At 43.1% G+C, this 23,124-nt stretch overlaps 1 protein-coding gene across 2 annotated transcripts in view; it reads left to right on the forward strand.

The window, feature by feature from the left end:
• The window catches only part of CHD7 (chromodomain helicase DNA binding protein 7), an 80,377-nt gene extending 60,416 nt beyond the window's left edge, over positions 1-19,961 (forward strand). Inside the window, exons 17-38 of one of the 2 annotated variants that reach the window (XM_054394778.1) lie at positions 39-206; positions 833-1,012; positions 1,268-1,378; positions 1,461-1,666; positions 2,616-2,815; positions 3,416-3,575; positions 6,641-6,730; positions 7,419-7,522; positions 9,259-9,388; positions 9,664-9,736; positions 10,197-10,251; positions 10,809-10,811; positions 10,994-11,222; positions 11,728-11,936; positions 12,058-12,735; positions 13,150-13,310; positions 15,322-15,549; positions 15,918-16,361; positions 16,897-17,118; positions 17,292-17,432; positions 18,120-18,224; positions 19,008-19,961. In XM_054394778.1, the coding sequence (XP_054250753.1) occupies positions 39-206; positions 833-1,012; positions 1,268-1,378; positions 1,461-1,666; positions 2,616-2,815; positions 3,416-3,575; positions 6,641-6,730; positions 7,419-7,522; positions 9,259-9,388; positions 9,664-9,736; positions 10,197-10,251; positions 10,809-10,811; positions 10,994-11,222; positions 11,728-11,936; positions 12,058-12,735; positions 13,150-13,310; positions 15,322-15,549; positions 15,918-16,361; positions 16,897-17,118; positions 17,292-17,432; positions 18,120-18,224; positions 19,008-19,961 (4,851 nt within the window). The remainder of the gene's footprint in view (positions 1-38; positions 207-832; positions 1,013-1,267; positions 1,379-1,460; positions 1,667-2,615; positions 2,816-3,415; positions 3,576-6,640; positions 6,731-7,418; positions 7,523-9,258; positions 9,389-9,663; positions 9,737-10,196; positions 10,252-10,808; positions 10,812-10,993; positions 11,223-11,727; positions 11,937-12,057; positions 12,736-13,149; positions 13,311-15,321; positions 15,550-15,917; positions 16,362-16,896; positions 17,119-17,291; positions 17,433-18,119; positions 18,225-19,007) is intronic. The other variant, XM_054394779.1, reaches the window with a different exon arrangement.
• Positions 19,962-23,124: the final 3,163 nt, after the last annotated feature.

Here is a 23,124-nt window from a genome sequence, read left to right on the forward strand (position 1 = left end):
TGTCACCTTTAACTGAGTATCTACCTTTGTTTTATCAGGCTCAAGCACGGTGTCACAGAATAGGACAAAGCAAATCAGTGAAAATTTACAGGTTGATAACAAGAAACTCTTATGAGAGGGAAATGTTTGACAAAGCCAGCCTGAAGCTTGGCCTTGATAAGGCTGTGCTACAGTCTATGAGTGGAAGAGAAAACGCCACAAATGGGGTGAGAATTAACATCTTAAGGTGCATGATCAGCAGGTGCTCTGAATGTGTTACACTTCTGTTTTAGCTGGAGAGGGGTGGTGTTCAGGTGGAGTATGGTGTGGATTTTAAAGTTCATTCAGGGCAAGGTTCAGCCTATCTCATGGCTCAGTCATTGCCAAAAGGGGGCAGGTGGAGTCATGTTCCCTCCATCCCCATCCATTCTCAGCATTCTACCCTTGGCGTGATGTTCATCCTGGCACTGCTTAGAGTTCTTTTATTCAACTTTTTCAGGGGTAGCCTTTTTTGCTTTGAGCTTCTTTTGCCTCAGCTTTTTGTCAGGCTAATAAGTTAAGTCTACTCCCAGGAGGCATTTAGCACTTATCAGAGCTAAAGAGATTTGGTGACAATTAATTATTAAATTGTTTAGACCACTCATGTAACCTCACCCTAAGAATTTTGTAGTTGGTACTCTTCTCTTAAAGGTGACTGCAGCATCAATGTTTCATTGACCTACACCACATTGTCTTCAAGTTTCAGCTCTTAAAATGCTAAATAAGAGGGAGATCAGTCTGGTTATGCTGTCAGGTGTACACACTGGCTGGTGTCAAAAAAACCCCAAATCCCCCCTTTTCTTATATGTTCCAGGTGCAACAGCTTTCTAAGAAGGAAATAGAAGATCTCCTTCGAAAGGGGGCATATGGTGCTCTGATGGATGAGGAAGATGAAGGGTCTAAGTTCTGCGAAGAAGATATTGATCAGATTCTCTTAAGACGAACGCACACAATTACTATTGAATCCGAAGGGAAAGGCTCAACGTTTGCCAAGGTGTGCATTGACATTGAGGAAAAGGAGTGAAATGTGACCAGGAGAGATGGTAGTGCTCTTAAATTGTACTTGTCTCGGGTATTCTCCTCGCAGGTGTTGGGGTATCTGTATTTCCAGTCATGCTAGTTTCCAGGCTGACCTTTTTTCTTTCTTGAAACTACCACTTCATAGGTCCTAAGTATTGTATTTACCAGTGAAAATATTCCTTGTAGCATGCAGTTAAGAAACCAATGCGTGTGTTTTCACATTTACTAGGCTAGTTTTGTTGCATCTGGGAACAGGACAGACATTTCCTTGGATGACCCTAACTTTTGGCAGAAGTGGGCAAAGAAAGCTGAGCTGGATATCGATGCTCTCAATGGAAGGGTAAGAGCTTTGTGATAGTTCCTAGTATAATTCAGTTGAAGACTTTCCCCCTGCCTAAACGTCTACATTTTCATCGTTTTAGAATAACCTAGTTATCGATACACCGAGAGTAAGAAAGCAAACCAGACTCTACAGTGCAGTCAAAGAGGATGAACTGATGGAGTTCTCAGACCTGGATAGCGATTCTGAAGAAAAGCCTAGCACGAAGCCCCGCAGGCCTCAGGACAAGTCACAGGGTTATGCAAGGAGTGAATGTTTCAGGGTGGAGAAGAACTTGCTGGTTTATGGGTAAGGATGTACAGATTAAACACACTGTTTGTGGCTAAAGAGCTGAACTGAGAACTGGTAAAGAACTCCTCCTTCTCTTGGACACGTTCACACAATCTCTCACTGTGTAACCTTTGCACTGTGTACACAGCAGTGAGATTTGAAGTTGCTATATATACATAAAGTTGCATATATATATATATATGTTACTTAGCTCGAAGTATCAGAGTGTCTCACATATGGCTGTGAGCTCACTGGTGGGATAAGTAGTTTTGTGATGATGGAATATTTGTTTCTGGTTTCTCATGGGTTAAAGAACTCCTGAGCTATCAAGGTTTAATCTCTTCTAAGCACTGTGGACAATAACAAAGAGCATTTGTAAAGAGCAAGGTGGTTGTCAAACCAGCAGTCAGGCCAGAGGTTTTCAACATAGATCCTGGTATTTTGACACCACTTAAATTCAGCTGTTTGATGTTTTATTCTTTCCCCCCATTGGCTTTACCAATCTGAATTCTGCCTCTGCAAATAAGTAGCTGTGCTTGACTGCTGGCAGAGTGGGCTTCAGAGCGACCAGCTTTATTTTAGGAAGCTGTGTGCAACAATTGCTAAAAATGGATTTCAGGATCAAAATAAGAATGATTCCCCAAATCCCATGATTGTAGGAATTGCTTGAATTTCCTCTTTGTAGCTTACTGGGACCATTAGAGTTAAACATATGTACTTTATTATTTTAAGGGTAGTTCCAACTGCAGCTTTACGAGCAGTGAACTTATTGCCTGTTCTGTAAAATAAACATTCTTAACTCTTTGGTGCTGGCGGTCGGATTCCCTGGCGGAGCCTGCAAATGCAAAAGGCATTAGTGCTAGCACGGGAGGTCTCGACACACTTGGCACCAGGAGTTAAATGAAAACTCACAAATTGCACACAACCAGTGCCCTGGCTGCTGTATTGAAGGTGTTTTTTCTCCTAGCTGGGGTCGGTGGACTGACATCCTCTCGCACGGGCGCTATAAACGTCAGCTAACAGAGCAAGATGTGGAAACCATCTGCCGGACTATCCTGGTGTATTGTCTTAATCACTACAAAGGGGATGAAAATATCAAAAGTTTCATCTGGGATCTGATCACTCCAACTGCAGATGGGCAAACTCGAGCTTTGGTTAATCATTCCGGTATGTCTCCCACAATCAAATGATGATGCTGGTAAATACGGAAGAATTGCTTCAGTCGTGCTATCCCCTTAGTTTAAACTATAGCCATTCTGACATGTCCTAGGATCTTGTCAGGTTTTGTGAGTAAGGTGGGCTTTGACTTGGCCTGTACTTAAAGGGGAAGTCTCCTTTAGACACTAGAATGCAGTGCTCATTGCCTCAAGTCAGTTCTGAACATGTATTCTAGTACAAGTGGCACCTACTGCTGGAGTTAATCTCTCTCAAATTGCCATAAATCAGAAAGCTTCTTTCCTTATGGCCCTTCAGATTCATGAGAGCTTTAACAAGAAATATTTATGTAACACCATTTTCTGGCGAGTGCTCTGAATGTTTGCAATCTTCACACCTCGATTTGCATGAAAGTTTTGGTGGATTTTGTGATTTGCAATTTTCTGTTCTGAATTATGTTGCTGTTCAGGGTTTGTTGGGGTGTTTTTTTTGTGTGTGGTTGTTTTGCCCACAAAGGAATTAGTGGAGAAGTGATACTTGGCTTTGAAATGTGTGATTGGGGTGAGAGCTTTCCTACTGAGATGGTCTAAGAAATATTGGGGTTTGATATAGGTCTGTCTGCACCAGTGCCCAGAGGGAGGAAAGGCAAGAAAGTAAAAGCTCAGAGTTCACAGCCAATGCTGCAAGATGCCGATTGGCTCACAACCTGCAACCCAGATGTCTTGTTTCAAGAGGACAGCTACAGGAAACATCTCAAACATCACTGTAATAAGTAAGTATTAATGAGTATTTCATTTAGAGGGTTTTTTACTATGTGCTTTTGGAAAGCCCGCAACTTCTTCTGGCTGTTTTTAATAGAATTTAAGGCTGTTTAATAGGATGTAAAAGCCATTATTACTTTTTAATTTGGGGATAATCATCTTAACAGATATCTGGATACTTCTGTAAGCTCTTTATGACTGATAAGTGCTTAAATCACAGTTCCAAAGAAAAACTGTTTTCTACTTGCTAAATAAGAAAGGAATCAGATGAGGTTATTCCTTTTATCACATAAATATTCTCTCTCCCCACAGAGTCTGTTTCTCTTGACAGTTGGCTCTCTTTAAACAAAAGCTGTTTGTTTCTTACCCTTCTTGTGGGGTCTCTCAGGCTGATGTCCTCAATCTTCCGTTCCTTAGATACTAAACTCAAATATCCAGATCTTAGTTTCCAGAGTTTCATGTAGTAGCTCACTGATGTGTGGGTGTATCTCTTCTCTTCCTCAATTTTATCCCTTCCTCTCTTGCTCTCTACATTGTACAGAATACTTCTCCTTTCTCCTTTGTTTGAGTTAAAGTTTCTCACCTAGCCCCTTACCTGAATCAGAGCCCTGATTGGATTGTTGAAATTCTAAACGTGTTACTGAGCTGGAAGCCTTTGGGGATGAAGATAATTGTGTTTTGATTTGATGTTATGTTGGTTTATTGTTGCATGAATGTCTCTTAAGAGCCTCTCTTGCATTCTTTCAGCTTTCGGATTACAATCTTAGTTATTTTTGTGATAGCATCTGGCTCTCCATCTCAGTTTTGCTTACTTACCCTCTCCTGTATAGACACCAAAGCTAATCCTTGTCCCCACAATAACTTGGTTTGGGGTTGGTAGGGGGAGGTTGCTTGATTTTTGCATTTGGGGTTTTGTTTTTATACTCTTCAGCATATATGAACCATACAGATGTAATGCAGTATTACTGGAAGGTTGTCATTGCTTTGGTGGCTTTAATATATGCTGTGTCCTGCTAACACTGATTATTGGAAAGAAATGATTGATTGGAAAACTACCTGTGGCCTGTCAATAGGGGGTGTGGTGTGAAGGAGGAAAGGCATTCAAGGGGTTTATTTGCTCATTTCCAGATGCTAACCAAGATTAATTCTCAGCTGATGAAAACAGATACTTACAGAATTATGTTAGCAAGTGCCCTGCCAAATCAACCGCTTGCTGTTTTTTTCTGAACTGTTTCTCAGATGTTATTATGTTTCACTTGTGCTTAAAGTAATTCAATTCTTTCCTGTAACATTATTTTAATCTCCCAGGTAACATGTCCTCGTTAGTTGTTAGATCAGCTTGGAGATCAGGCTTAAATTCATTTTTAAAAACATTTAAAACAGAAACATTTGTTTCTGTAATAATACAAGGAGAAAAATGGCAGGGATTGGGAAGACTGGTAAATGTGCAAGGGTGTGTTCAGGTGGTTTATTTTTCCTTCACTTCCCAGATCCACCAGAACTAAGTGAATTGTAGAAGCAGCATGTGTAGCCCAGGTGAAATCATGCAGAGATGGAGGCCAGTTAATAATCTAAGTGATACCCTTCCAAAGGTAGCAGTAGAAATTGGCTTTATAGGAATGGGTGACCTGTCCTTCTATCACATGTATGCTGTTTTCATGCACAGGACTCCTGAGAGGTGCAGAGAGCCTCTGGTTTTTGGTTGATGTCGGGTTTTTTTCCCCTGCCCCTCTTCTTTGGCTTGATGTAACAGCTGTTATTGCTTAATACTAAGATGACAGAGACCCTCAACAGCTTATTTACATAGCCACACAGGGAGCAGGGACACCTTACTGGTCCCAGTTATCATGCCTACAAAAAGAAGCATGTCTGACATGTTTTGAATTGCAGACATGACCTTCATTCAAATCCCTGCTCTTCTGAGGGCTGCTTGAATAACACGTGTAAGAGCGGGTGTTGCTGCACTCGCATCAGATCTCTGATGAGGAGCTCTCAAAACTGGTGGTGGTCTAAATTTTTCATGCAAGCTGGTGATCAGATTACTGCCTCCCTGGTCACCCTCCCTGTTCCCTGAGCAGCAGCAGTTCAACAGTTGCCGTGATGGATTTGGGTACAGTGAGAGGGCAGGCTGAGTACTCCCCATCTCAGCTGGCCCTGCTTTTACTTCGTGAACAGGGCAGCAGGGGGTGCCCTGAATTGGGTAAACAGGCGAGCGGGGATTGTTTTCAGGTAGATCCTTTGGCTACAGAGATGACCTCTTGTCTAGTCTCCTTGAAAAGCCAGTCTGCCATCCTCTCTCCTGCCAGCTTCAAGTGTGACCACACCACCTGACAGCACTTCCAAACCCAACTGTAGTATTGCAAAAAGGAGGGGGGGGAATAAACATGGGCAACAAAGATTTATTTTTTTTCCCCCACTTCCTTGTAGCGGTTAGGTTGTGCACAGGTACAATTAAAGAGCAGTTTGAGCTTAAAAGAGTAAAAAAAGTTAATATCTCCCAAGGGAAATGGGGGATTATTTTTGTTCCCCCCATTCTCGGAAGCAGAAAGTTGTATAATCTGAAAAACCTGACATTCCATATTGAGGGTTTATTGTAAGGTAGTAAAACCAGATTTTATATCTCGTTTATTCCTACAACTTCTGATGTGCTTCCAAAAATGGTATTAAGGCAGCAGCTGAGGAAATTTTATGAGATAATGAAGCAGAACAGTTACTGAAAGCCATCTGCTCAGTTGTTTACAAACTTGCTTCAATACTTCAGAGGCAGTGGTAGAGTACGTGTCTAAACTTCACAAGCTGCACTAGGTAGAACTAAATGAAATGCGCCGGGGCCGGGCTGAGCTGGGTCCCTCTCTGTGCAGTGTAAGCGGTTGCCAGGCAGGCCTGTTGGAAGCCAGCAGAAAGCACCACACAGAGGTGATTATGTGCCACCATCTGTCACGCTTCAAGCCTACCATACAGCATGGCTAATCAGCCTTGGCAGGATGATGGATGAACAGCAGCAGCTGCCAAAAGCCACTGTTGGCAAACAGTCCTGAAGTTAAGAACTTTTTCCCCCCTCTGCCTTCCTCTCCAGGGTCCTGCTGCGTGTCCGCATGCTCTACTATCTACGACAAGAAGTTATAGGGGACCAAGCAGACAAGATCTTAGAGGGTGCTGACTCAAGGTTAGTGCAAGTGCAGGTTTATTTATTTTTTTTGTTTTGCTTTGTGAGGCTGGCTTTTATAAAGCACAGGTACTGTAATAAGGTAGCATTTAAAGGTTGTCACACTTTATCTCTTTAATGTCTGGGCTTGAGCAGCCTCATTATTTTATCAAGCAACGTGGGTAATTTTCTTGGGGGAGGGAATGATGTGGGAAGTGACAGCAGTGGATTTTCAGCTCTGCTAATGCTAAATGATTATTCTGTCTCAATTAAAAAAAAATATATCCTGGGACCTTAAATGAATCATATTTGGATAACCTTTGTCATTCTCCTCCCAGAACAGCCTAATGTTGAGGGGGTTTTCTGGGATGTTTTGGGGGGATTTGGTTGGATTTTTTTGTCTTAATTATATATATATATATATATATATATTTTTTTTTTTTTTAACCAAGCAATTTAATGTTTTCCAGATTTTAAAATGTCTTTGTTGGGTTTTGGTTTTGTGCTTTGTTTGGTTTGGTTTGGTTTGGTTTTTTTGTTCTTGGTCTTTTGTTTTTGTTTTTTCGCCCTCAAAATTCTTACTTACCAAACACTGTGAACCACCTTTGGGATTGTATGTTTTTTGTTGTTGTTTTTTTTTTTTGTTTGTTTGGTTGGTTTTTTTGGTCTACTAATACCTGTGAGAATGTAAATAATGCTGTCTTCACAGTGAAGTAGATGTATGGATACCTGAGCCATTCCATGCCGAAGTTCCTGCAGACTGGTGGGATAAGGAGGCGGATAAATCCCTTTTAATTGGAGTATTCAAACATGGTAAGTGATGTCTCACTCCGAACAAAACTCAGTTGTGGAGCTTTCTGTGTGTAGGACTGTTCAGTCATAATATTAACAAGTATTGTTCCAAAGAACTGTTGGCTTGTATCTCCCTTTTTTTTTTTTTTCTCTCTCTTTTCTCTTGCCTGCATTAAAAACCTAATATGAGCTGTAAATATCAGATGCTGTTTTTAAATGTTTGCAGAACATTTGAGAAGAAAACATTACTTTCTTGGCTGTAAATAAAACAAAACCATATTTGTTTAAATAATAGCCAAATAGTAAGATAGATCTCCATAAACTTTGCTTCCAGCACTGCTTCACTTGCTAACTCTGCCAACCAGTGTCAAAGTGGACGGTGGGCTTAACCTCTGCTATTAATCTGTACAAGTGCCTCCTGGGCTTTGTTCCAAGCAATATTTCACAAATGTCAGTGTTGAGAACTCCCGGCTCCCTTGAGTGGGATGCAGCCTTGTTAACTTTGAAAGGCTGGGGATGCAGAGCTGGCATGATATATACAGTGAGCGATTCCTGATTATAATCCCAATTCTCTGGAGGTCGCAGAGGTATTCTCAGCAGCCCAGCCTGACTAAAGGGGAGAATGATGGCTTATAAAACCTTTCATGATTACAGTTTGGCTTGAGGCTCTACAGCAGTTAGGAGCAGTGTGTTGTAGTACAAATCCTAATTGAATTGTGCTGTTCTGCCTATGTACAGCAGCTCTGTTTTGTGGGCTCAGCTGAGGCAAGTCTAGTCTAAAAATCATTTTCCTGCAGTGCACTGTTGGGATCTGCCATTTTCCATCTAGTCAAGTTGGGCAGTAAAAAAGCAAACAGCAGTTTGAAAACCATAGAGGGAACAGTGTCATCTTACTGACATGCATCATCCCAAACCTAATGAGACAGGTTCGTTGGCCTTACATACAGCCCATGCATGCAGCGGGTTTGCAGCTTCTGCTGAGGGTTCCAGCAGGGCTGCAGCTAGAGAAAACCTCTCTGGGTATCTGTGCTTCCATTTGCGTCTGCACCTTTCTAGTAGGAAGAGTGGAATGTTGGAGGCATGAAGGAAACTGGAAGAAGTTTTGTCACTTGCGGAGGATTGTTGCCTCACCTTATAAAGACGTTCAATTGCTTTCTGCAGCATCTAGGGTTTGTTCATGTTATTGATGTGAAAATGTTTCTGTGCTGATGGGATTTACAGCTTTACAGATTGCATCAGGTTGGAAGGGACCCTCAAAGGTCAGCTTGTCCAATCCCCTGCACTCAGCAGGGACACCTCCAACTAGATCAGGCTGCCCAGGGCCGCATCAAGTCTGATCTTGAATGTCTCCAGGGATGGGGCCTCAACCACCTCCCTGGGCACTCTGTTCCAGTATTTCACCACCTTCACTTCCTTCTGATGTCCAACCTAAATCTCCCGTGCTCCAGTTTCAAACCATTGCCCCTTGTCCTATCACTACAAGCCCTTCTGAACAGTCCCTCTCCAGCCTACCTTGACGTCCCCTTCAGATGTGGAAATGCAGCTTTAAGGTCTCACTCTCTCAGCCTGTCCTTATAGGAAATGAAAAGCTGCCTTACAGGAAAGTGATGCTTGTTTCTAGCACAGTTGGCAGCTCCTTTGTTTTATTGAAAAATAAATAAATGAATCCAGAAAATTGCACTTTTACTGCCTAAACCCCTTCCATTTATAGCAGGTCATAGCTTCTAAGAAGGCTTTGTCTGTTTCCCTGCACGCAGGTTATGAGAAGTACAACTCCATGCGAGCTGACCCCGCGCTGTGCTTTCTGGAACGGGTTGGCATGCCTGACGCGAAGGCCATCGCCGCGGAGCAGAGAGGGACAGACATGTTAGCAGATGGTGGCGATGGGTAAGGAGGACATGAAAAAAATTAATAAACTTTATCAGCGTTGTATACGTTGGCAGCAGTTCAAATGTCAGCTTTTGCTTACATCTCGCCTGAGGAGCTGAAGTGATCATATGATGTAAAAAGTACATAGAATTGTTTCCACAGTCGAGCATGAAATAGCAATGTGTGACTTCAGTGCACCATGCTGATGGCTTCTGTGGCTTTTTTTCTTTTGCTTTTGTCCAGAAAATCAGCTGCCTCTCAAACCCAAAATATTTCTTTTAAATATTTTATAGTGGTGACTTTGACAGAGAGGACGAAGATCCGGAATATAAGCCAACCAGAACTCCCTTCAAGGATGAAATTGATGTAAGAACTCCCATCTTTATATAATTACAGATATATAATTATAGCTGATCCATAGAATGGTTTTGGGTCCAGAATATAAGGCAACCGGAACTCCCTTCAAGGATGAAACGGATTTAAGAATTCCCATTTTTATGTAATTACAAATACATAATTGTAGCTGATCCATAGGTCCATAGAATGGCTTGGGTTGGAGGGAACCTTGAAGATCATCTAGTTCCAACCTCCCTGCCATTGACAGGGACACCTTCCACTAGACCAGATTGCTCAAGGCCTCATCCATGTTTGTCTTAATGTGCTGTTCTTAAGTTTGAGAGCTACCACGCTGTAGTCCTTAAGTTTGAGAGCTACCAGATAAACACACCTTACAAAGCTTGGTTGCTGCTGTGTTTGACATATTTTTCTCCTGAGATGATAACATGTGGTCAAGACTGAAAACTGAAATTTCTGTCTTCTCCCCAAGGAATTTGCAAACTCGCCTCCAGAAGACAAAGAGGAGTCCATAGAAATACACCCAAGTAAGACCTATAGCAAAGACATAAAGTAAGAGGTGGACTGTTTGTGTTACCAGAGACTAGAGCAAAGACATTGAGAGGTTGACTGTTTATGTTAGCAGAGGAGGGGATAGGTGGTGCTTTGGGAAAACACCACAGTCAACTTTTTCCTGCCAAATCTCTCTTCATGCTTCACATCTTCCAAAACAATTATTTACTGCCTTTGAATAATCCACATTATGGCTTTCTGGGTTTCTAATTACATTAGAAACTGTGATGATAAAGACCGGATGTTTCATAATGCTGCCATTGAGGTTCTCACCATGACAATCTCGGAAAGTTATAGATCTGTTGTTTCCTCAGTATGGAGGAAAATTGCCAAGTTTAAGGGAGAATAATAAAGTGGAAAATCATCAGCGTAGGTGTTTCCTCAGAGGCAGAACCATCTTCTTAGCAATGTATTTAAAGATGCATTGCATTAATTTAAGTACTTACAGTAATCTGTTTGCATTCCCAACATTAAATAATGATGCTTGATGGTTATCTCTAAATGCTTCACAAGCATTTTTGTGCTCTTGGAGCTGGTTGGTTTGATTTTGTTCTTTATCTCCTACCAATGTAGTTACCCTGCTGCTAATTTGTTATGCACCAATATTAATGAGGCGTGTGTTCTTATCTGATAAAACAGGGATTCAGTTAGAGCCATAGAAACTTTGCAGTGGTTAGTGGTGGGTTTGCAGTGCACAAACACTTCTCTATTCTCCAGACAAGCACAGCGAAAGCAACTCTGAGTTAGGCCAACTCTACTGGCCCAACACTTCAACCCTGACTACCCGGCTGCGTCGCCTCATTACTGCCTATCAGCGCAGCTATAAAAGGCAACAAATGAGGCAAGAGGCACTAATGAAGACTGACCGCAGGAGACGTCGGCCTCGGGAGGAAGTGAGGGCACTGGAGGCAGAAAGGGAAGCCATAATCACTGAGAAACGACAGAAGTGAGTTTCTCAGGGGGATCTCTCTGTAAATGTGATTTCATAGAATCACAGAATTGTTTTGGTTGGAAAAGCCCTCTAAGATCATCGAGCCCAACCATCAACCCAGCACCACCACGGCCATCAAACCATGGCCCCAAGTGCCATGTCTGCATGTTTCTTGAGCACCTCCAGGGGTGGTGACTCCACCACCTCCCTTGGCAGCCTGTTCCAATCCCTGACCACTCTTGCAGCAAAGAAATATTCCTAATCTCCAACCTAAATCTCCCCTGGCACAATTTCAGGCCATTTCCTCTGCTTCTATCACCTGATACTGGAGTGAAGAGACCAACCCCCACCTCACTCCAACCTCCTTTCAGGGGGTTATGGAGAACACTTTGAACTTTTATGTCACCAGTACCACTCTTCTCTTTTGAGGGAGTAAATTAAAGGAGCTTGGGGGCATCCAAACCATGTTTGGGCTCCGGTTTATTCGATTGGCCTAACTTCTTGCTTCTTTCTTGCTTAGGTGGACGAGAAGAGAAGAAGCTGATTTTTATCGTGTGGTGTCTACTTTTGGAGTTATTTTTGATCCTGTGAAACATCAGTTTGACTGGAATCAGTTCAGAGCCTTTGCTAGGCTTGACAAAAAGTCTGATGAAAGCCTGGAGAAGTATTTCAATGGCTTTGTGAACATGTGTAGGAGAGTGTGCCGGATGCCAGTCAAACCTGACGACGGTAAGTTCAAGCTGAGTGTGGGGAATCAACATGAGCCTTGTGAGACAGACTGTTGAAACCTCCTGTCCAGGTGTAATGAAGTGGGTGTCCACCTAACACAATCTAATGGCTGTCATTGCAGAACCACCTGATCTCTCCACTCTGATCGAGCCCATCACAGAGGAACGTGCTTCTAGGACTTTATATCGCATAGAGCTGCTGCGGAAGATCCGGGAACAGGTTCTCCATCACCCGCAGCTGGGTGAGAGGCTAAAGCTTTGCCAACCAAGCTTGGACCTGCCAGAGTGGTGGGAGTGTGGTAAACATGACAAAGACTTGCTGATTGGTGCTGCTAAACATGGAGTCAGTAGGACAGATTATCACATTCTGAACGATCCTGAACTCTCTTTCCTCGAGTCTCACAAAAACTTTGCTCAAAACAGGGGGACGGGTGCTGCAAATCCTGTCTCTTCTGTAAACCCCCTGGGTGCTGGCTGCAGTCAAACACCACCTATTGTCCCATCCACACCAGTACAAGAAGAAAAGACCACAGAACAAATGGAGTCTAAAACTGAAGGGTCTGAAAATGCAGCAGCCAAAGAAAAGTCTGATATCAAAGAGGAGACAGATACTGCAGACAAGGACACTAAACAGGATTGTGATGCTGAGGCTGAGCCTGGCTCTGTTAAATGTGAATTGAAGGATATAGAAGTGAGCACAGACGTAGACCCAAAATCTATTTCTGAGAAAGGTTCAGAAGAGGATGAAGAGGAGAAACTGGATGATGATGATAAATCAGAAGAATCCTCCCAACCTGAAGGTAATGTGTTGGTCAGATCAATTCTGTCTGCTTAGCGTGAGCCCCACAGCTGTTGTCACTTGTGCCAGCTGGTAAGTGGCACACATTGAGCCGTTCTGGAGCTCAGGATGGGCTACACATAGCAGTTCCTCTGCCCTTCCATGTATCAGGTGGCTAGATAAGCTTTCATCAAACCCACCCAGCAGCAGTGGGGTATTCCCCCCCAGGGGATGATTTCCAGGGTAGCTTTCTGAGCCAACAGGCGTGATCTCGGTGCCAAATGCAGAAGGCTGAGGCCCTGCTGCAGTAATTACTGAACAAAAGCCTGAGTTAGAAGCATTGTGTCAAGCCTGGTTGTCTTAACCTGTCTCGTTAGGTTGGTGTTGGGTGGCTGGGATGGTCTGCAGTTAATGCCTGGTCATGGTTGTCATTCAGCAGGAGCAGTTTCTCAGGGTAAGAATTTTGATGAGGAAAGCAACGCCTCCATGAGCACCGCGAGGGACGAAACACGCGATGGGTTCTACATGGAGGATGGGGATACCTCTGTGGTTCAGCTGCTTCACGAGAGAACCTTTGCCTTCTCCTTCTGGCCTAAGGTTGGTTAGGGGTCAGTGACCTGTGGTTTTTTGGTAAAAGAAGGGAAATGTGACTGCAAAGAACAGCCAGCTTTGTGCGGTTCTGTGCTTCTACAGGACAAGAGGCTTGTTTTGTATGAATGGTTTGTGGGCTAGCATTTGGTTCTTCAATTTCATACACATTAGCAGAGGAAATGAAAGGAATTGCTCTACTCTACTGTAAGGGCTGTCCTTTGGTAAAACAACAAACTACTGACAGACTGGAGTTCCTCAAAGGCTCCATAACTCTGTGTCAGCAGAATCCCACCTCTCACACCTCTGTTGATGGAGGTAAAGTCATGGTTTTGAATGATGGCTTTTGTCTGCAGAGCAATCTGCAGCGTTGGAAGTGGAGGTTTTGTAAGATCACCTTTGTATTTTGGGGTGAGGAGATTGCAGGGAAGGCTATTGGTGACCTACATGATCTAAGCCATTATGTAATGTTGACAGATGTAATTGTATTAAGGTATCCTGCAAACATAAGCAGCAGTTTCAGATGGGGTAAAGCTGTGTCTTATTTTGGTAACAATGCAGAAAATTGTCTAATAGAAAATGTTTTATTTTTTTAAAACAGGGAACCGTAACCTCCTAAGAAATCCATACATAATTTATACTCTCCTTTGCAGTAAGGAGAGGGAGAGAGAGAAATAAAGTAGTAATAGTCTTAAGCTTCCTAATCACCATAACAGGGCCATCTGGTTTGGGATGGGGGGGCAGGGCAGGGGGGACCTTGCTCTTAATAGGCTTATTCCTGGGGAAAGCAAGCAGTCTGTTGCAGCTGCTGAGATCTGCTAGTGGCTTTTGCACTGCTCTGCTATTCAGGAAGCTAACCCATGCTCCTGTTCCTACCCAGCAGTATTCCTCTTCCTCCTCCTGAAGTTCCTTCTACTTCAGGCACGCTGGTGGAGAATTGCTTAAATACTGTCATGGAAAAAAATTAGATGATTCTCCTCCTCTTTGCTTCCAGCATGGAATTGGGGACTGAAGGAAAAAAAAAAAAAATCTGACTCCAATCATAGTGTAAAACAGCAAACCCTTTGCTCTGTGTAGGTTCAGCATAAGCGGACTAATAAACATAATTAGAGATTTTTAGTGTGCACGCTTCAGTGAAATTTGAAGTGATAATGGGCGTGGAATGAAAATTGACATTCATTAGCTGTCCCTAGCTTGGTGCCCGTTTCATAATGTTGAACTTTATTAATAGTGACGCTAATGAGGATCCACTTCCTAGGACAGAATGGCAGATCCAGCCTCTTGGATCTCCAGCCCTGCAGCTTTAAGATGCTGGTTGCAGATATTCTGATGTTTTTTTACCTCCCTAACTGTTGATTTTTGTAAACTGCTGAAGTTTTGAGTGTAGAACAACAGTGAGTTCCTCTTAAATTTGTCACTTGTTGTCCTACAGAAAATCTTGATCTTGCTCCTCCCTCGATGTAGAATCACAGAATTTTTAAGATCACAGAGTACAACCATTCTCTAACTCTACCAAGTCTGGTGCTAACCCATGTCCCTCAGCACCACATCTCTGCCTTTTCTCAACACCTCCAGGGATGGGGATTCAACCACCTCCCTGAGGACCCTATTCCTGTGTTTGAGAACCCTTTCAGTGAAGAAGTTTATTATAACGTCCATCCTAACCCCTCTGGGGCAGTTTGAGGCTGTTTCCTCTTGTCCTGTCACTCATTACTAGGGAGAAAGAGACTGACCCCCACCTGCCTCCCACCTCCTTTCAGGAAGTTGTAGAGAACGAGAAGGTCTCCCCTTAGCCTCTTTTTCTTCTCCAGAAAGCAGCTTTTTAACTCTAGTGACGTTTCATACCACAAAACTATGTATTGGCTTCTCCTAAGATGAGGAGTTTATGCTGACCTGCAGCAATAGCTGGGTGGGGGTGTACCTCCTCACTGTGGAAGCTGGGCCACGCTGTTAGCCTCACTAGGAGTTGAGGAGGCACCTTCCACACCGCAGGTTCATGACGTGCTTTGCCTTTATGCAGGACCGAGTAATGATCAACCGATTAGACAACATCTGTGAAGCAGTGCTGAAAGGGAAGTGGCCAGTAAATAGGCGCCAGATGTTTGATTTCCAGGGCCTCATACCTGGCTATACTTCAACAGCTGTGGACAGCCCTCTACAAAAAAGGAGCTTTGCAGAGCTCTCCATGGTCGCTCAAGCCAGCGTCAGTGGCAGTGAAGATATCTCCGCTTCTCCTCAGTTATCTAAGGCAAGGCTTCAGCTTGCTCCTTCTCACATAAAACTTTTTTTGTCTTGCTCTATCTCACATAAAACTTTGTATCTTGCATGCACTTTTGCACAGTAGAACAAATAAAGAATAGCATTTCTTTAAATGAAACAGGAAAAATAAATCACAGGATCCTAGAATGGTTTGTGTTGGGAGGGATCGTATAGATCCAACCTCTCTCATGGGCAAATCCTACTAGACCACAGTGCTCAAGGCCCCATCCAAGCTGGCTTTGAATACTTCCAGGGTTTCTTTGTATAAAATGAAGGCTTTGTTTTCCAAGCTGTGTGTTTGGACTTTTGTTTTCCATTCAGCTTTGCTAATGGCTGGCAACGCTCATTTTTCTCCAGGAAGATGCACTCAATTTATCGGTTCCACGTCAGAGGAGGAGGAGACGAAGAAAGATTGAGATTGAGGCTGAGAGAGCTGCCAAGAGAAGAAATCTTATGGAAATGGTTGCCCAGTTACGTGAGTCTCAGGTGGTCTCAGAAAATGGACAAGAGAAGGTTGTAGATTTATCAAAGGCCTCACGAGAGGCAACAAGTTCTACCTCAAATTTTTCATCTGTTACTTCAAAGTTTATCTTGCCTAATGTCTCCACACCCGTGTCTGATGCCTTTAAAACTCAAATGGAGCTGCTGCAAGCAGGTCTTTCACGCACACCCACAAGGCATCTCCTAAATGGCTCTTTAATAGATGGAGAACCGCCCATGAAGAGGAGGAGAGGAAGGAGGAAAAATGTGGAAGGGCTTGATCTGTTATTTATGAGCAACAAACGGACATCATTGACTGTAGTAAGACACCAACCTTTTTGTCTCATATTTGTTCTCCTGTGTCTAGTACTTTCTGAATGTGTTTGAAGTGTTGTCGTAGTCATGTGTGGCTTTTATCCAGGCAGCTTCTGTGTTTAGAGCTGGTGCTTCTATTTGAACCAAAGTGTTGTTCACATCATGTTTGCTCTAACATATTGTAGGTGATCTAATATATTGTAGGTGATCTTTAAGTAGCTTATACTTTCAAAAAGCTTATTTTGAGGCTTAAGGATGTCATTTTATTGTCTACCAAAGGGAAGATCTTGGGGGGGGTTTAACTGGAAGTGTACAAAACCTGCTCTGTCTTTAGCTCTGTGTTCTTTAATCTTCACCTGTGCTAAACTGAACAAAATTCCCTAATGCAGCAATATCATTTTACATAGTATGAATATTTAAACCCCACTAACTCTTAGGTATGCAAAATCTTCTCAAGCATTTAGTTTCAGTCCCTGAAATATTTTTTCCCAGGTAACCATGTCCTTGAAGTGAGAATTAATATAGATGTTCCTGTTTTCAGGAGGATGCAGAAGTGACCAAAGCTTTTGAAGAAGATATGGAAGCCCTACCAGCAAGGAACATTCCGTCTCCTGGTCAACTGGACCCAGACACTCGCATCCCTGTAATCAATCTAGAGGATGGGACCAGGCTGGTGGGAGAGGATGCTCCTAAAAACAAGGATCTAGTTGAATGGCTTAAATTGCATCCCACTTACACTGTAGATATGCCAAGTTATGTACCAGTAAGTATCCAGAAGTGAGTTCTACAGATGTCAAAATCAGTTCCCTCACACTAGCCGCAGTCCTGGATTTTGTAACTGTAACTTAAGATGGTTGTGAGAAGGTGTTCCATGACTGGTGATGCTTGTCAAGAAAACAAAACACTGAAAAGCCATTGCCTTTCTCTTCTTTCCAGAAGAGTGCAGATGTGCTGTTTTCCCCGTTTCAGAAGCCGAAACAAAAGCGACACAGGTGTCGAAACCCTAATAAACTGGATATAAACACCTTGACAGGGGAAGAAAGGGTGCCGGTTGTAAATAAGCGGAATGGAAAGAAGGTAAAAACAAAGTCAGCTAGTGGAGGGCTTGAGCAACGTCTCTGTGTGTGGAGAGCAGATTTTCTACTTCAAGCTTCCTCTTCTAAAAGTTCAACATGTAAAACTGTTTTACAAGGGCTTGTAAGGATGAGAGGGAGTGGACTGAAGCTTGAGGAGGGGAGGCTTAGACTGGAGATTAGGAAGGAATTCTTTCCAGTGAGGATGGAACAGATTGCCCAGGGAGGTCATGGATGAGGCCTTGAGCAACCTGGTCTAGTGGGAGGTGTCCCTGCCCGTGGTAGGGAGGTTGGAACTAGATGATCTTTAAGGTCCCTTCCAACTCAAACCATTCTATGAATGAACTTACCACTCAGTTGCTCTAAATTTTCCTTTCCTCTTCTGATATGTTCCTATCAATCACTCAAGTAAACAACTCTTACTCTTTGAAACTACATAGCATATTTTTTTCCTTATATCAGATAAGAATTTCATTGCTAGCACTGCCTGAGATAATCTTCTCAGTTCTAGTACCATTAGCTCCTTTCCATGTATTTTTCAAAGTCTGAAACTCTTTACTGCCATCCTTCAGAGATGAAGGTGCACAGATGGAAAATGTCCATAGAAATAGTTGGTTTGGGGGTTTTGTTGGGATATTGTTGTGTTGTTGTTTGGGTTTTTTTTAAGTATTACCCTTGTGTCTTGCATTAGATGGGTGGAGCTATGGCCCCTCCAATGAAGGACTTGCCAAGATGGCTGGAAGAAAATCCTGAATTTGCTGTTGCTCCAGACTGGACTGACATTGTTAAACAGTCTGTAAGTGAAACACTCACTGCATGCTTCACTGTGGATTACAGCACAGGAAAGTTGAAGGCTGTGTAAATTGATTATTAAGTCTTTATCTTGTAGCTGCTTTGGAGCTGAGGAAACCAGTGTCTGGGTGGGAGTTACGCAGCTCAGGGTGGGTGGTGATAGGAGGTTGCTGCAGAATGGGGATGGAGGACACTTGAAAAATCAGCTGCAGTAACCTTCAGCATTTGGCTTGAATTAATTTTTGCTTACAAGAAACAATCCTTAATAAACACAAATATTCAGACATCAGGAACTATTAGGAAACTATTTGTCATGTTCATAAGAGAATTTCATCATCTTGGTAACAAGCAGCATCAAAGGATTGGGTTTCCTGCCTTTTATTTTACAGATTGTTTGGAAATAAAGGGCACAGTTTGGCTTTTAACAAACCGTTCCTCTGCTGAAGCTCAGCACGAAGTATAGAGGCATAGCCTCCTAACTGCAGTGTATCAGAGTGTGGTTTTAACGGAGCTGCAGAGTTCCAGCATGTGTTGTTTTACTGTTGTGTGTAAATGTAAAAAAAAAATCTGTGACTCTGCTTTCTTCAGTTGTTCCTACATGTTCTGCTGCCGCTCGCTCGAGTAGCTAGCTAGTCACGATGTGCCAGGGCTGAAAAACAAGCGGCTTCTGGAGCCTGCTCAAATCCCTTCTGTTCCTTCCATCAGCACCAGTTAGCTGCTGAAAGCTCTCAAAGCTGATGGCCATTAAAGCTGCTTGTTTTTTTTTTTCTGCACGTCTCCTTTTCAGGGTTTTGTTCCAGAGTCCATGTTTGACCGTCTTCTCACTGGACCTGTCGTGAGGGAGGAAGGAGCAAGCAGAAGAGGAAGAAGGCCAAAAAGTGAAATTGCCAAAGCAGCTGCAGCAGCTGCTGCTGTAGCATCAACTTCGGGAATCAACCCACTGCTAATGAACAGTCTGTTTGCTGGGATGGACCTCACCAGCCTCCAGAACCTCCAGAACCTGCAGTCTCTCCAGCTTGCAGGCCTCATGGGCTTCCCGCCAGGGCTGGCGACAGCTGCTGCTGCTGGGGGGGATGCTAAGAACCCGGCTGCCATGCTGCCCCTGATGCTGCCAGGCATGGCAGGGCTGCCCAACATGTTTGGGCTGAGCGGATTGCTGAATAACCCCATGGCGGCGACTACTGGAAATGCCACTGCTGCTGCCAGCCAGGGAGAGGCTGAGGACGGCGCCTCGAAAGCTGAAGAGAAGAAGAATGAGAACGAAGAGGAGAACAAAGACTCCGAGAAAAGCACAGACACTGTTTCTGCTACTGACTCTGCGAATGGATCTGTCAGTGCTGCTACTGCGGCGACCACCGCCACTGCCACCACTACCACCACCACCAACACTGGATTGCCCACAAACCCTCTGGCCTTCAATCCTTTCCTGCTGTCTACCATGGCTCCTGGCCTCTTCTATCCATCTATGTTTCTACCTCCAGGACTGGGAGGATTGACTCTGCCCGGTTTCCCAGCACTAGCAGGACTTCAGAACGCAGTGGGCTCCAACGAAGAGAAGGCTACTGACAAAACTGAAGGAACTGCCTTCAAAGATGAAGAAACTCTGGAAGGCAGCGATGCAGAGGAGAGCCTTGATAAAACTGCAGATTCCTCCGTTTTAGAAGATGAAATAGCACAGGGTGAAGAATTAGACTCACTTGACGGGGGGGAAGAAATAGAAAACAATGAAAATGATGAATAACCCAGTACCAGTTACAGTTAAAGTGTTTTAAACTTTTGACAAGTGGTAGTCCTACTGTTTACACTCACAGTTAAATGTCCATACTTAGTTTTTATAAGCTGTTCTGTAACATAGTGTAGCAAAAAAAAAAAAAAAATCCAAGAAAAAAACAAAACAAAAAAAAAGAGGAAAAAAAAGAAAAAAGAAAATGTTCAAGTCATGTTATACAGATGTGTCAAAAGGTATCTTGGTCATTAAGTATTGTGCAGTGCATTATTTATTATCCCTAGGAGAGATGAAATTTGAGAGGTGATCATGTCTTTTTAAGGAAATTGACATAATGCTCTGCTTTTTCTTTTTTGTTTTGGTTGGTTGGTTTGGTTTATTTTATTTTGTTTTCTTTTGGTACCCATTGGTATTATGAATTTAAGCAGCAATTTGTAACCGAGTGGCACTAATAGAAGGAAAGTGCTGCTTAAAGGAAGGATGAAGTTATATATATTTAATTTTTTTTTCTTCTTTTTTTTTTCTTTTTTTTTTCTTTTTTTCTTTCTTTGCTGTGAAGGTCAAGATGAAATTCACCACACACATATCGTACTGGAGCTTCATTTTGACTGCCCAAGAGCTCACCCACGCGCACACACACACACACCCCCACACCACACATTCTCTCTCTGACAATCTTCATGATAAGTGTGAATGTCTCTGTCTTTGAGACACAGCAATAATAAGGCAGCTGTTGAATGTGAAGAGTACCTTTTGGAATAAAAAGAATAAAAAAAAAAAATTTAACCCCGTGGAGAAGGTTCTTACAGGAGAAAGCTACAGTTTAAATCGTCTCGTGATGTTGTAATGCACTGGTAGAAATAATAATAATAATAATTTAAAAAAAAAAGGACAAAAAAAAGAGGAAAAAATAAAAAAGGAGGAAAAAAAAAGAAAAGAAAAAAAAGGAAGAAAAAAAAATAAAAATCAGGTACCTTTTTTTAAATTAAAGGACTTTGTTACTTTAGCCACAAAGCTAAACAGCATTACCTCAAACTCTAAACTAGCCTTGAAGTTTACAGACATGACTTTGTAAATGTATTGTTTTTTTTTCTTTGTTGTGATGTCTTCTTATTTTAAATTTTTTGGGTTGGTTTTTTTTTTGGTTGGTTGGTTGGGTTTTTTCTTTCTTTTTTTTTTCCCCCCTGTTTTTGGCTTTTTTGTTTGTTTCTTTTTTTGTTTGTTTGTTTGTTTGTTTTTTTTTCCCTTTGGAAACTGCTATCATGTAAGATAAGATGTAAATTGCTGCCAACTGTAGTAATGATGCTTTTAATAAAAGTGACCCATGATATGCAGAGATGTAATTAGAGGACAGAGTGTTTAGGGATGTCAGCTCTGGTGTTCACTTCCTGTGTTTGTGGCTGCTTTTTGTTGTGGTTTTTTTTTTTTTTTCCACTGCACTTTTCTGCCATATTCTTCATAGCTCAGTGGCTCTAAATGCTGAGCACACCATCTTCAGGGGGACCAGGCAGGAACCTTCATCTTTTCCACTCGAAGTAACTCCACAGAAATACACACTAAACCCCTTACTTCACTCCTTCAAAGGGGCAGAGAGACTGAGGATACTTTAAAATGTGTGCAGCGTGTGATAATGTGGTACACTAAAGAACAAAAAAGGCAAAAGAAAAATGAGGCTTTAATAGGCACAATATCTAGGTCATTTATCCTTGGTTAATGGGTAGAAAAACACAATGCTGTAGTGACAGCAAGGGACACAAAGGCTCTGTGGTATCCTGTAGACCAGAGCTTGTGATGCCAGAAACCACTGTGTCAAACAACCTACATGAAACTAAAACTGACCCACTTTTCATAAAACCCAGTGTCTCTTCTGGAGAGCTACCCATTTGGAGCCTTTTCTGACCTTTTGATAGGAGAGATAATGTACTGCTGGAGAACTTCTGCTTGCAGTGTTGTCACCTTGGCACACGTGTACACAGCCATCCTCAGAGCCATCTGAAAAGGTTAGATTTTCAGTGGAGTACATGAAGCAATTAGTAATTTGAGTAGCCAGCTGTAGGTGGACCCCCATCTTGGGTCTAAGTCTTTGTGCTATTGGACTGCTGGAGAGCTGCATACCTCGCACTGGTGTCCACTGGGAATTTGCACCAAGGCTGGTGCAGACAAACTGGTGCAAGGCCAAAATTGAGATGTGTGAAAAGGGGTGAAATTGGTCTGAAAATCATAGAATGGTTTGGGTTGGAGAGGACCTCCAAAGGGCATCCAGCTCCCCTGCAGTCAGCAGGGACATCCTCCACTAGAACAGGTTGCTCAGAACCTTGTCCAGCCTCACCTTGAATATCTCTAGGGATGGAGCCTCAACCACCTCTCTAGGCAACCTGTTCCAGTGTTCCAGCACCCTGATGGTGCAGAACTTGATCCTAACATCCAATCTAAATCTGCTCTTCTCTCATTTCAAGCCATTGGCCCTTGTCCTGTCCCTGCATGCCTTTGCAAACAGTCCCTCTGCAGCCTTCTTGTAGCCCCTTCAGGTACTGGAAGTTTGCTATTAGGTCTCCCTGGAGCCTTCTCTTCTGCAGGCTGAATGCCCCCAGCTCTCTCAGCCTGTCCATGCAGCAGAGGTGTTCCAGCCCCCTGATCATTTTTGTGACCCTCCTCTAGGCCCACTCCATCAGGTCCATGTTTTTTCCAGACCACAACAAAAGCGGGGCCTGGAGATCTGCCTCCAGTTCCAGTGCCCCCAGCACAAGTACAGGAGGGGCTACGGCAGAGCTGACGAGGGACTTGTTAGAAGGGCTTGTAGAGACAGGATGAGACAGAATGGATTGAAGCTTGAGGAGGGCAGATTGAGACTGGAGACTAGGATGAAATCTTTACAGTGAGGGTGGTGAGACACTGGGAACAGGTTGCCCAGGGAGGCTGTGGATGTCTCCTCCCTGGAGGTGTTCAAGGCCAGGCTGGATGAGACCTTGAGCAGCCTGGGCTGGTGGAAGGTGTCCTTGCCCATGGCAGGAGGTTGGAAGTGGATGATCTTTAAGGTCCCTTCCAACCCAAGCCATTCTGTGAACCTCAGGAGTGTTACAGATTGCTGAATCATTTTTGCTGCGATGTAAGCTGGTTCCACACCTCATGTCTTAGCATTTTCTGCCTCCTGTAAAAGCTGACTGGTTCTTCCCATAGG

This window comes from Indicator indicator, chromosome 31, assembly GCF_027791375.1.
Source record: "Indicator indicator isolate 239-I01 chromosome 31, UM_Iind_1.1, whole genome shotgun sequence".
NCBI classification, from domain to species: domain Eukaryota; kingdom Metazoa; phylum Chordata; class Aves; order Piciformes; family Indicatoridae; genus Indicator; species Indicator indicator.